The 14,186-nt window shown below is 41.1% G+C and overlaps 1 protein-coding gene across 1 annotated transcript in view; it reads left to right on the forward strand.

The window, feature by feature from the left end:
• Window positions 1–14,186, forward strand: part of LOC142312912 (uncharacterized) — a 131,808-nt gene that overhangs the window by 37,058 nt on the left and 80,564 nt on the right. Inside the window, exons 6-8 of the mRNA XM_075351900.1 lie at window positions 8,779–8,896; window positions 8,980–9,077; window positions 9,256–9,346. Coding sequence (XP_075208015.1) covers window positions 8,779–8,896; window positions 8,980–9,077; window positions 9,256–9,346 — 307 coding nt within the window. The remainder of the gene's footprint in view (window positions 1–8,778; window positions 8,897–8,979; window positions 9,078–9,255; window positions 9,347–14,186) is intronic.

The following is a 14,186-nucleotide window of genomic DNA, read 5'->3' on the forward strand; positions in this document are numbered from 1 at the left end:
CTGCTCCATACACGTTGTACACACACTGTCTGCTCCGCAAATATTGTACACACACGACTCAGGACTGCACACTAGGTACACACAGACCACAACGCACACGTCGTACACACACAGCTCCACTTCGTATACGTTGTACACACACAGCTCTGCTACATCCACACTATGTGCTGTGATGGGGGAGACAAGAAAGGCGCAATAGGGTTTTACCCGGTTTACAAAGTTAAAGAGGATAAAAACAGTGCACTCACCTGGTCGGGTTGTGCCAGTCACAACCCCTTTGTTAGCATGGATGAGCGTTTAAGGTGGTTCTGCAGCGGCCCCGTTATAGAGCAGATTTTTAAATATGAAGGACTGGAGAAAACGGGTTCCTTGCCGCGCTAAAAACCACGAGCATGTATAAATAAAATTATTCTCTTTATTTTAGATCATTCCTACGCGTTTCAGAGGCTCAATCTGCCTCCTTCCTCAGGGAAAAATAATCTCACAGACAGAGAGGATTTATCCTTATGAAGCAGCAAACAGAGAAAAAAAATGTGAAAGCAACCAATCATGACATCATCATTACATATGTTCCGGAGTGATGACTCATTGTCTCGTGGAATAAGGCTATGTCATAACATATACAACACAAATTTCAAAAAACATTTTTCACATAAGAGACAATAAACAATAATAAAGGACAAGGAAAATAAATAAAAATGAACAAACAATTCTTATTTGAATATGCGTTTGTCTGTGTTTCATTTCTAGAAAAATAATCTTTAAATGTATATGAAAAGAGGGAGAAGCTTTAATTGTGATTTATTTATTTGTTTATTTTATTTATTTTATAATATATATATAGAAAAGAAAAAGTATTTTATCTAAATATGAAAAAATATATGAGAAAGCAACGGACAAAGGGAAAGAGGATTAATTCCCGTATCCAAGACAGATTCAAACCCATAGAATTGCGTCTGAGTTCTCATATGCTAGTAAGTTACCAATACTCCATATAAACAGCTTGGTGTTGAAAGCAACCACAGATAAACACCTGGACACTTAGGGGATTAGAGAAAAGGTGTATATTTATGAGACCCATAAAGTATAGAAAGATTCAGGTTTGTGATGTGCTATTCAATATATATGAAAAACAATAAATATGAAATGGAAAAATTGATGATTTTCTATATTGCATTCTGAGAGAGATGCATTTGATATAATTCTAATTAGTGATATGCGAAGAGAAAAACCATATATTTATTTGATGGTGTGTTTATAAGTATATAAGATTGAGTGATATTAACCACAGTGATTTCATTATGAGACTTGACATAAAGGAAGGAGGAACATGCAATTTCAGAACTGGAGAGAAAAAAAAAGGAGGGGGACTGAAGAACGAAAAATTGTAATGCATATGCATAAAGAGACAGTTTCTCTGTCTGGGAAGGTGAAGTGGGTTCAGACCGTGGGAAAGAGATGAACCGCGCATGATCACGATGCGTATAAGGAACCAGTTCCTCACCAAAGGAGGTGATGTGAGGTCAAATTGTGAGGAAAGGAAAATGAGTGCACGAAGTGCCGATTCATGGAGAAACATGAATCACGATACTCATGAATCACAATACTAAAAACAAAACAAAAGAAAGAAATGCACAGGGTATTAGCCGACAATAAGAAGTCGGGGAATCAAATCTGATCGGATTACAAAAATATGTAAATATTAAAATATATGAATAAAGCCTGATTGGGTTACAAGAATATGTGAATATAAATATAGGTTGTGTACAAAATATTATGCGTAAGGGTGTGAATAAAACATGACGATCTCTAAAACAGAATAGACAGAAACTGTCTCTTTATGCATATGCATTACAATTTTTCGTTCTTCAGTCCCCCTCCTTTTTTTTTCTCTCCAGTTCTGAAATTGCATGTTCCTCCTTCCTTTATGTCAAGTCTCATAATGAAATCACTGTGGTTAATATCACTCAATCTTATATACTTATAAACACACCATCAAATAAATATATGGTTTTTCTCTTCGCATATCACTAATTAGAATTATATCAAATGCATCTCTCTCAGAATGCAATATAGAAAATCATCAATTTTTCCATTTCATATATATTGTTTTTCATATATATTGAATAGCACATCACAAACCTGAATCTTTCTATACTTTATGGGTCTCATAAATATACACCTTTTCTCTAATCCCCTAAGTGTCCAGGTGTTTATCTGTGGTTGCTTTCAACACCAAGCTGTTTATATGGAGTATTGGTAACTTAATAGCATATGAGAACTCAGACGCAATTCTATGGGTTTGAATCTGTCTTGGATACGGGAATTAATCCTCTTTCCCTTTGTCCGTTGCTTTCTCATATATTTTTTCATATTTAGATAAAATACTTTTTCTTTTCTATATAAATCAAATCAAATCAAATAAGCTTTATTGGCAGGACCAAGTACAAATTAGTTTTGCCAAAGCAAGTGTACATTGGGGACTGGGGCTGTGGGGATGGTGGGTGGGGACTGTAGGAGGGATGGATGGGGCACATCCAGGGTGGGGACTGTGGGGGCACTTCTAGGGTGGGGGGTATGGAAGTCCATGGCTTATGATGGGGCACATCCAGGGTGGGGACTGTGGGGGCACTTCTAGGATGGGGGCTATGGAAGTCCATGGCTTATGATGGGGCATATCCAGGGTGGGGACTGTAGTAATGGTGGTTGGGGCATATCCAGGGTGGGGATTGGGGGGGCCACATCTGGGATGGGGGGCTATGGAAGTCCATGACTTATCATAGTTCTCTTTCTCGAAGTCTATGACATTCGCTCACATATCGCGCTGCTATCTCCACTGCGCTCTCTTCTTCCCCCAGCAGGATATATATTTTCTCTTCCTCCTTCATGGAGCTGAAATCCGGGAAGAGATGGAAGAGTCTCCTGAAGTGAGTGTCCCTCACTGCTGAGTACTTGGTGCAGTGTAGCAGGAAGTGGGTTTCATCCTCCAGGGCCTCCAGGTCACAGTGTTGGCACAGTCTGTCCTCCCTGGGCTTGTAGCTCTGCTTGTGTTGGCTGGATTCGATGGCTAGACTGTGGGCACTGAGTCTATATCGGCTCAGGGTCCTGCGGTCTCTGGGATCCGGGAGTTTCTCCAGATATGGGGCCAGTCTGTAGTCTCTCTGTAGTCTCTGGTACGTGGTCAGTTTCTGTGAGGTGTTATATATATATTATAAAATAAATAAAATAAACAAATAAATAAATCACAATTAAAGCTCCTCCCTCTTTTCATATACATTTAAAGATTATTTTTCTAGAAATGAAACACAGACAAACGCATATTCAAATAAGAATTGTTTGTTCATTTTTATTTATTTTCCTTGTCCTTTATTATTGTTTATTGTCTCTTATGTGAAAAATGTTTTTTGAAATTTGTGTTGTATATGTTATGACATAGCCTTATTCCACGAGACAATGAGTCATCACTCTGGAACATATGTAATGATGATGTCATGATTGGTTGCTTTCACATTTTTTTTCTCTGTTTGCTGCTTCATAAGGATAAATCCTCTCTGTCTGTGAGATTATTTTTCCCTGAGGAAGGAGGCAGATTGAGCCTCTGAAACGCGTAGGAATGATCTAAAATAAAGAGAATAATTTTATTTATACATGCTCGTGGTTTTTAGCGCGGCAAGGAACCCGTTTTCTCCAGTCCTTCATATTTAAACATCCACACTATAAGGCTACATGCACACGTTGCAGTTTTGTTGTCACCAAAAACTGCACCTTGTCCCAGAGAACCTGGAAATGTAAAAAAAAAAAAAACCTCTGCTTGTAATGATTCCGCATATTTGGTGCATTTTGGTTGCATTTTTGGTGAATTTGTAATTCTGATTTTGATGCGTTTTTTTGTGAAAAAATAGTGGTGGGTGAACTGGTTTGTGAAGTCTGACCCCCACAGGTTCGAAGGCACCCGCGGGGGTTGTACATTCGCAAAATAACAAAAAAAGTAAAAAAATAATAAAGCAAGCACGATTTACTTACCGAGTCACCTGCGCGACTATACACTGCTCCCACGGCCGCTCAATCTTCTTCCGGGGCCACTCATTAGGCTCATGCATATTAACTGCTTCCATCGTACACCGGTGTCTGTGATTGGTTGCAGTCAAACAGAGAACGAAGCCTGTATGACAACCTGTCTGATGCTTTCAATCACAGACTCGGTCAGAGGGTCTATAGCGTACAGTAAAAATAAATAAATAAAAATTGGCGTAGGGTCCCCACATATTATGATACCCAGCACAGATAAAGTATACAGCTACAGGCTGCAGCCCCCAGCCATGGGCTTATCATGGCTCTGTATTAAAATAGGAGGAACCACATGTGACTTTATTTTTCTTTTGATCATTTAAATAAATAAATTTAAAAACGGGGTGCGGTCCCCCCCCCCCCCCCCGATTTTGATAACCAGCCAAGATAAAGCCAGATGGCTGGGGGCTGGTGTTCTCAGGCTGGGGAGACCCACGGTTATTGGGAGCCCCCAGCTTGATATTGGCTGGCTATCAAAATTGGGGGGACCGCATGCCAGTTAATTTAAAGTTTTTAAAAAAAATGCTGCATGCGGTCCCTCCTATTTTGATACACAGCTAAGATAAGCCCATGGTTGGGGGCTGCAGCTTGTAGCCGAGGCTTTATCTGTGCTGCCATCAGAATATGGAGAGAGCCTACGCCAATTTTTTTTATTAATTTATTTATTTTTATACCACGATAGACCCGCAGACCGGGTGTGTGATTGGTTGCAGTCAGACAGCTGTCACTCAGCGTGGGGGAGCATCTGACTGCAACCAATCACAGACACCAATGGGTGGGGGAAGCACTGAATATGTATGAACCTAGTGAGTGGCCCCGAAGGAAGAATGAGCAGCCGCGGGAGCAGTGTGACAGCCATGCCTGTGATTGGTGAGTATAAAGTGCTTCCTCCTACCCCTTTGCACTGGATTTCTTTCCCCATAGATTATATGGGCTCGGCATCCGGCCAGATACCGATGATCAATCACTTGCCAACCCTGAGTCGGTGGAGGATTGATCTGCAAGTCCTCCCATCACTAGTAGAAATGCAGGGAAAAAAATCAAAAAGAATTTACATGCTTCATTTTATTTGTCAGAAGTTTGTGACAAATAAACTGCAGACAAATAAACTGCAACGTGCGCACAGCAAATCTGAATTCTCATAGAGTTTGCCGGTGAGAACTTTCTAACAACAAAACTGCACCAAAAAAAAGCAGCAAAAAACGCAGCGTGTGCATGTATCTGATGGAGAGTAGACAGGGCGTCTGTACAGAATAACCAACAAGTCGCTGATAGTTGCTGGAGGGTAAACTTATAGGGGTACTTTACACGTTGTGACATCGCTACCACTATATCGTCGGGGTCACGTCGTTAGTGACGCACATCCGGCGCCGGTAGCAACATCGCAACGTGTAAATCCTACATGGAACAATGAACGAGCACAGAAGCGTACAATCTCGCTGATCTGTGTAACCTTGTTCATTTCCATAATGTCGGATCGACCGCAGGTACGATGTTGTTTGTCGCTCCTGCAGCAGCACACATCGCTGTGTGTAAACCCGCAGGAGCGACAAACATCTCCTTACCTGCATCCCGACGGCAATGCGGAAGAAGGTGGGCGGGATGTTATGTCCCGCTCATCTCCGCCCCTCCGCTTCTATTGGCCGGCCGATTAGTGACGTCGCGGTGACATCGCTGTGAGGCCGAACGCACCTCCCCCTTGAAGGAGGGATTGTTCGGCAGTCACAGCGACGTCGCTGAACAGGTATGTGCGTGTAAAGCTGCCGTAGCAATAATTTTCGCTACGGCAGCAATCAACACATATCGCATGTGCGACGGGGGCGGGTACTATCGCGCTGGACATCGCTAGCCGATGCTAGCGATTTCACAGCGTGTATAGTACCCCTAACTGTCTACATCCTAATTAGTATAGAGGTGCTAATCAATATAAGGTGAAGATACCTTTCCCCAAAGGCCAAGAACAAGGCTTCATATCAGAGGCCTCACATGACAATGGAATTACAGTATTTTCCATGCTATATCTATACAGTCCAACTTTCATACAATCTTTGGATATATCCATGATCAGGGAACATAATCACATCTCTGGAAAAAATCGAAAAAGTGTTGATAGCTGGCAACGTAGAGGAACGCACTATGTCCTTGAATTATGGATATATCATATCCATGTGTGGTAAGTATAGAATACTTGAAGGATGTTCAGCACAATGACGGAGATGTTGTTTCTCTAGAAGGTTCCTGGCAGAACATGTGACCAACTGACAAAATAAGGCTTAAAACTGGATTAGTCCTCTTTTTACCTCATCTGAGGGAGGAGTAGGGGGTCTTATAAGACCCTTTATAACGTCATCCAAGGTGTCAGACCCCCAAAGAAGCAACGAGCATTGTAGATCTGTCCATATTTCCTGCAGCGGTCTCATCCAGAAGCTCTCACGGATCCATTTCATAAGACTTATCTGTATTTTGTGAATTGTATTTTACACTATTTTTGCCTGTATATATATATATATATATATATGTCTTTTTATTGTTCCATATTTTGTAACCTTTTTTTAAGCACGGTTCTTCTTTTTGTGTATGAAATCTAAAATGATATTAGTTTGTTCCCTAGTGCTCTAAACCTACCTATAAACCCGGAGGAGTGTGAGAAAAACTTGGTTATGTTACCCTGTGTATGCGAGACAGCAAGAAGAGTACCTGTCAGGCGCTCAGGACAACTGGGTGGTGTGTGTGTTAGTTTGTGACTCACTAACCAATCAAAACAGTGAGTGGTGGCAGCAAAAAGTGTGGTGTGGAAGTGAGAACTGTCTGTAGGGTGCACTCAACTAATTTTCAGCTTATTGTGATAGATACGCAGACAAGTGTGGGAAGCAGAGTCCCCCTTTACAGTAACGGGGGCTCACCGGGGGGCATGAAGCCACAGCTTGTCTAATTCATGACTAGCTGTTACTTTTTTTTTATGCCAGAAATGTTACTTCAATTTATGCCTGGAGTAATCTTTGCAGTACGACACATGTGCCTAATACGAAATCAGTTGTGTCTGACTCCAACACAACCATTTATGAAGACCGATGAGAACATCGCTGGTCCTGATTAATCGGGGTCTGTGTGTTTCCTGCTTTTTACTTGGTGATTTACAAGCGATGTTTGTGCCAGTTTTATTTTGTAACATTTACCACCTGCTTTTTCCTGGCAGTTTTCATGTAATATATGGAAGTTTAAGGTGAAAAATCCAGAAAAAAAAACACATAATGAAACTATGTACACTGAGACATTGGCATCAGATGTCTCCTGTCTGTGCTGTTACTTCAAGCAGAAAACCCCTCACATAAATCCTATATATTTTAGGCCACATACAACAAGCAGTTTCTTCCTTTGAGTCTTCTGATGAATAAGTTTCTCATAGACTCATCTTCCATAGCGCTAATTCTTGTCTCATTTACTGACACTGGAATATTTGGCCAGAGTCCGTCACTGAATACATCACCTCCATTTTTATAGCATCTTCTAATTCCAGAGTTTACAGCCCGGAGAATGCCCCCTACTACATGCAATTAGAAGATTCTTTAACAATACATCAAACTTCTGAGTTTGTAAATCAGATTTAATGTGATTGAAGATTACAGCCCCACGAAGGCGGATGGTGATGTACCGTAGTGGCCAAATATTCCAATTTCGGTAAATCAGACATGAATTATCATTATAGAAGATGAGACTATGAGAAACGTATCCAGCTGCAGACTCTGAGGAGGAAACTGCTTGTTGTGTGGTGGCCAAAAATATATAGGATTTATTAGTAGATGTAAGGAAGAAAAAACTGAATAATGTAAAATTATAAAAATATTAACACATTAGTGATCCCCCAGTTTGCCTATGCCACCACTGCTTGGGTCCCCACCAGTCTAAGTATTTTCTGCTCATTCCCAAAATACATGTGATCCCTACAACCAATCTGTAGTAAAAGCAGTGACCAACAGTAGTGAGTACATGGGACAAGCTGACTTTGTCCTTTGTCATCAATTCAACTAATGTTCCAGTGTATACGACCTAAGAATACAGCATCTACACATTATATCTCCACATAGGTTTCCCTCATTATCACCGATAATTGTATTATTACATGAGATTCTTTATAATGTTAGATTTTCTTATCTTTCCATTCAGGTCCCTACAATATCGGATCCTCTCAGTTGAAATCTTCTATATAAGAGAATTTTCCTGATTGACAAAAAAAGGATGGAGAAGGACAGGGACAAGATGGCAGAGAGGATAATACACCTCACCCTAGAGATCCTCTTTCAGCTTACTGGAGAGGTGAGAGATTCTGATGATGTCACATTACATCATTCTTATCTATGGGAATAACAGATGGACAGAACTGGAGAGGTGAGGACTCTGGAAATGTCTGTAGTGAGATTTATTACTGTGTCTCTCCATAACCAGGATTACACAGTAGTGAAGAAGACCTCTAGTGAGCGCTGTCAGGCCCCTGTGTCTGAGGGATGGGGAAGACCCCTGAGCCCAATCACGGGGCCTCCACCTCATCCCCTGATACATGAGGACATCAATGACCAGAAGATCCTAGAACTCACCTACAAGATGATTGAGCTGCTGACTGGAGAGGTGACACTGTTGGGAATGCTGAGAGATTATACAGTAATGCTATGAAGGGATGGGGGGTGACGGTATCATTGTATGTGTCAGGTTCCTATAAGATGTCAGGATATCACCGTCTATTTCTCCATGGAGGAGTGGGAGTATTTAGAAGAACACAAAGATCTGTACAAGGACGTCTTGATGGAAGTTCCCCAGCCCCTCACATCACCAGGTGATAGACAGGACTAAATACACACGACCTATAATTATCTGTATGTAAAGAAAGAATTCAGTCCTTGTATGTGCTTCCTCCAGTTCTATCGAGTAAGAGGACAACACCAGAGAGATGTCCCCATCCTCTTCTTCCACAGGACTGTAAACAAGAAAATCCCAATGTTCCTCAGGATCATCAGGTAGATGGAGAGAAGGTGTCATGAAATCTCCCTATGATGTGTAGATGGCTGTGACGGTCTTGTGCTCAGTCTTGTTTTATCCACCAGTATTATATGTTTTATACTTGTGTAATGAGAGCGGTGGAGATGGCAGGATTAGAGCTGATCATAGATGTGACTTTTACATTATTTGTTTCAGGGAAAAGATCTGACCCATATTATTACTACAGAGACATATGTGAGGGGTGATGAGTGGTGTAAAGAGGAGATTCCTTCGTATGACTACCCAGGTGAGTAGGATCCACTAAATGCAGAGAAGTCATAATTTATTCTCCAATAAAATAAGAAAACTGACGGCACTTCATATACTCCAACTAATATACAGCTGCACTCATTGACTATAGGAATTTGGACGTGCAAAATTGCTAAGGAAATAAATTATTATTACCGTATATACTGGCGTATAAGACGACTTTTTACCCCCTTAAAATAATGGCTACAGTGGGGGGTCGTCTTATACGCCGGATATACGGGGAGGGGGGGGGGGTGTATGTACAATGCAGCGTCCAGGGGAGGTGGGGGCAGCAGCTCTGGAGCACAGGGGAACGCTGCGGCCTGCATCCTTTGATCTCCTGCACCCGCTCATATAATATGCACAGCCGCTGTCCATCTCCAATGGTGCTGAAATCGCACGCAGTGAGGGGCTGGAGCAGCGGTGCATATTATATGAGCCTGCGTCCCAGTGTGATCGCACATGTCCCCCCATGTGTTAGATTTGGCCCCCAGGCTGCTGCTCATTCTAAAATAAAAAAGCTTTACTTACCCCCTGCAGCGTTTCTCCGTGTCCCTGCTTCCACTGTGATCAGGCACGCAGAGATCTCAGGCTGCTGTGCCGATCACATGACCGCACTGAGAACCAGGAAGTGGAGGACCAGAAGCACGGAGCCAGACAGGAGATAAGGAAAGAGGGTTTTATTTTACTTTGGGCAGCAGCCTAGGGGCCATATCTGACACAGGGGGACTTGTGCGATCTATAGGGGCCATGGGCAGCACTATGGGGGCGATATCTGACACAGGGGGACTTGTGCCCATTATGGGCCCCAGTGAGCTGCTTCTAACCCCCCAGATGTATGCCCTGCCAATCCCCCCCCGCCGAGCCGCGGGTGCAGGCCCCACAGAGCAGCAGAGTTGTGTGTATTTGTCTGTTTGTAGCAGAGTTGTGTTTGTCTGTATGTAGCAGAGTTGTATGTGTTTGTCTGTATGTAGCAGAGTTGTATGTGTTTGTCTGTATGCAGCAGAGTTGTGTGTATTTGTCTGTATGTAGCAGAGTTGTATGTGTTTGTCTGTATGTAGCAGAGTTGTATGTGTTTGTCTGTATGTAGCAGAGTTGTATGTGTTTGTCTGTATGTAGCAGAGTTGCATGTGTTTGTCTGTATGTAGCAGAGTTTATGTGTTTGTCTGTATGTAGCAGAGTTGTATGTGTTTGTCTGTATGTAGCAGAGTTGTATGTGTTTGTCTGTATGTAGCAGAGTTGCATGTGTTTGTATGTAGCAGAGTTGTATGTGTTTGTCTGTATGTAGCAGAGTTGCATGTGTTTGTCTGTATGCAGCAGAGTTGTATGTGTTTGTCTGTATGTAGCAGAGTTGTGTGTGTTTGTCTGTATGTAGCAGAGTTGTATGTGTTTGTCTGTATGTAGCAGAGTTGTATGTGTTTGTCTGTATGCAGCAGAGTTGTATGTGTTTGTCTGTATGTAGCAGAGTTGTATGTGTTTGTCTGTATGTAGCAGAGTTGTGTGTGTTTGTCTGTTTGTAGCAGAGTTGTATGTGTTTGTCTGTATGTAGCAGAGTTGTATGTGTTTGTCTGTATGCAGCAGAGTTGTATGTGTTTGTCTGTATGTAGCAGAGTTGTATGTGTTTGTCTGTATGTAGCAGAGTTGTATGTGTTTGTCTGTATGCAGCAGAATTGTATGTGTTTGTCTGTATGTAGCAGAGTTGTGTGTGTTTGTCTGTTTGTAGCAGAGTTGTATGTGTTTGTCTGTATGTAGCAGAGTTGTATGTGTTTGTCTGTATGCAGCAGAGTTGTATGTGTTTGTCTGTATGTAGCAGAGTTGTATGTGTTTGTCTGTATGTAGCAGAGTTGTATGTGTTTGTCTGTATGTAGCAGAGTTGTATGTGTTTGTCTGTATGTAGCAGAGTTGTATGTGTTTGTCTGTATGCAGCAGAGTTGTATGTGTTTGTCTGTATGTAGCAGAGTTGTATGTTTGTCTGTTTGTAGCAGAGTTGTGTGTGTTTGTCTGTTTGTAGCAGAGTTGTGTGTGTTTGTCTGTTTGTAGCAGAGTTGTGTGTGTTTGTCTGTATGTAGCAGAGTTGTATGTGTTTGTCTGTATGCAGCAGAGTTGTATGTGTTTGTCTGTATGTAGCAGAGTTGTATGTTTGTCTGTTTGTAGCAGAGTTGTGTGTGTTTGTCTGTATGTAGCAGAGTTGTATGTTTGTCTGTATGCAGCAGAGTTGTATGTGTTTGTCTGTATGTAGCAGAGTTGTATGTTTGTCTGTTTGTAGCAGAGTTGTGTGTGTTTGTCTGTTTGTAGCAGAGTTGTGTGTTTGTCTGTTTGTAGCAGAGTTGTGTGTGTTTGTCTGTATGTAGCAGAGTTGTATGTGTTTGTCTGTATGCAGCAGAGTTGTATGTGTTTGTCTGTATGTAGCAGAGTTGTATGTTTGTCTGTATGCAGCAGAGTTGTATGTGTTTGTCTGTTTGTAGCAGAGTTGTGTGTGTTTGTCTGTTTGTAGCAGAGTTGTGTGTGTTTGTCTGTAGCAGAGTTGTGTGTGTCTGTTTGTAGCAGAGTGTAGTACCATTGTTTCGGTCCAGTTGTGGCTTTATACAGCAGGGAGGAGCATTCCTTGCTGTACTAAGTGAACATTGGAGCGATTGATCTGTCAATGGCCCTTTAAAAACATATTGTACGGCTCTCGCGGAATTAAAATTAACATGTTGCAATCAAAGCAGACTTTTTTTCATTTGGGAGCGGGCTAGTCTTATACAGTGAGTATATCCCAAATTCTATATTTTTAGGGCAGAAGTTGGGGGTCGTCTTATACGCCCAGTCGTCTTATACGCCGGCATATACGGTACTATTTACCTCATATGTAGAATGTACTGACAACTTGGAAAATCATGTAAAGAAATATAAAATCCGTATGTTGGGCCTAGATTTTATGCCAAGACACCAATCCTTGTTCTTTTTATTTACATGCTCAAATATAGACAATAGACACATTAGCACAAGTGATAAGCGAGCACTACCATTTTCCTGAAAAATGCCCGAGTTCCCCATAGACTTCCATTATACTCCGTAAATGCGTTGAGTCTGTCAGACTGTCAAAATGCTCTTTACAGGTACCTAGCACTCGAGCATAGTAGTGCTCGCTCATAACTAATTAACACAAGAAATATTATACAATTATATATATTTTTTGTCCCCTTCTTTTTATATTTAATTGCATTCCTAACACCCACCCATTCAGAGCAGAAAGAAAAGAAGAGAAAATCCTTCAATCAATAATTCTTGCCCGTATTTCCAAAACTCTTTCCTTATACTTATCTCAGCAATTAATTTACTTCAGTGTGTTTCTTGGCCTAACCTGTTGGTTGAGAATATATTATTAGAAATTATCTATTCCTTAAAAATAATTCCCCTTACAGATAATAACCGTGAAGAAATTAGATCCTGAAATGACAAAGCAATATTCAGCATCTCAGCAACAAATGTGATAACCAGTTCCCACAAATCCCTAATTTCCCGACCGTCCCAATAGATCTGCCACCTCTGAGTTACACTTCAGACAATTAAGAATTCTTAATATTTCTGATCTTATGCATAAAAGCCGGGGACGGTGCAATCTGTGAATAACCATAAATTGAAATATTCAATCAGTTGATGTAGAGAAGAAAATTAGCAGAATTCACAACTATTTCCCATTGTTTAACCCCTTACTGACATGTGACTGGTACGTCATATGCTGGCTCCCTAACTTTGATGCAGGCTCGCACACCGATGCCCACATCTTTACCGTCAGAAGATTGCCGTATTATTCAACCACCATCTGCCTCTAACAGCCACCGGTGGAGTGGAGATCGGCCAGTGGCTTTTAACCTGCTTAATGCCGCTGTCAATCTTTTGGCACGTGCCAAGAGGAGGGGACATCATTCTGTGCGCTATAAGTGCTACTCGTAGCATTATCGCAGGGCTGCGATGGGTTGCCATGACAGCTGGGTATGTGCTGAACACCCCCGTGTTATGAGATTTCTGTAAAATCCAGTCTGTAGCTGACATTCATAGGAGATCATAATTTTCACTATACACTAGTAGAAGCGATCAGACGACTGCAGGTTTAAGTCCCCTAAAATATAGTAAAAGTAAAAAAAATGTAATAAAAAATGCAAAAGTTCAAATCATTCCCCCCTTTTAGCCAATTAAAATAAATATACAAATATTTGGCATTTCTGCATTCATAAAAGTCCGATCTTTCAAAATATAAAATTAATTAATCCGATTAGAAAATGGCGTAATGAGAAAAAAATCAAAGCACCAGAATTATGTGGGGGATTTTAGCTGCTGCTGCAACCTTGCAATAAGAGGCAATGAAAACATTTTATCTACCCAAAAATAGTTTCAGTAAAAATGTCAGCTTGGGGCACAAAAATAGGCGCTCACACAGTCCCAGATCCTGATACCGTTACGGGTCCCAGAAAATAGCGAAAAACCTAATTTATTTATTTATTTTTTTTACAAATTCCTGATTTTTTTTTTTTTCACCACTTCATTAAGAAAAAAACTAAATATAGGTTTGGTATCCACATATTCCTACTTACCTGGAGAATTCTATTGCTAGGTCAATTTTAGTGAACCGGATAGGGACCATGGTAAATTAAACCTTGTTGAATTTCATTTTTTTTTTTTGCAAATTCAACACACTTGGATTTTTTCCCGCTTTCCAGTGCCTCACATGATAAAATGAGTGGTGTTTTTTAACAGAACAACTTGTCCCGCAGAAAAGAAGCCCTCATATGGCTATGTGGATGGAAAAATAAAAAAGTTATGGCTTTTGGAAAAAGGTGAGGAAAAAAGGAAAA

This window comes from Anomaloglossus baeobatrachus, chromosome 5, assembly GCF_048569485.1.
Source record: "Anomaloglossus baeobatrachus isolate aAnoBae1 chromosome 5, aAnoBae1.hap1, whole genome shotgun sequence".
Lineage (NCBI taxonomy): Eukaryota > Metazoa > Chordata > Amphibia > Anura > Aromobatidae > Anomaloglossus > Anomaloglossus baeobatrachus.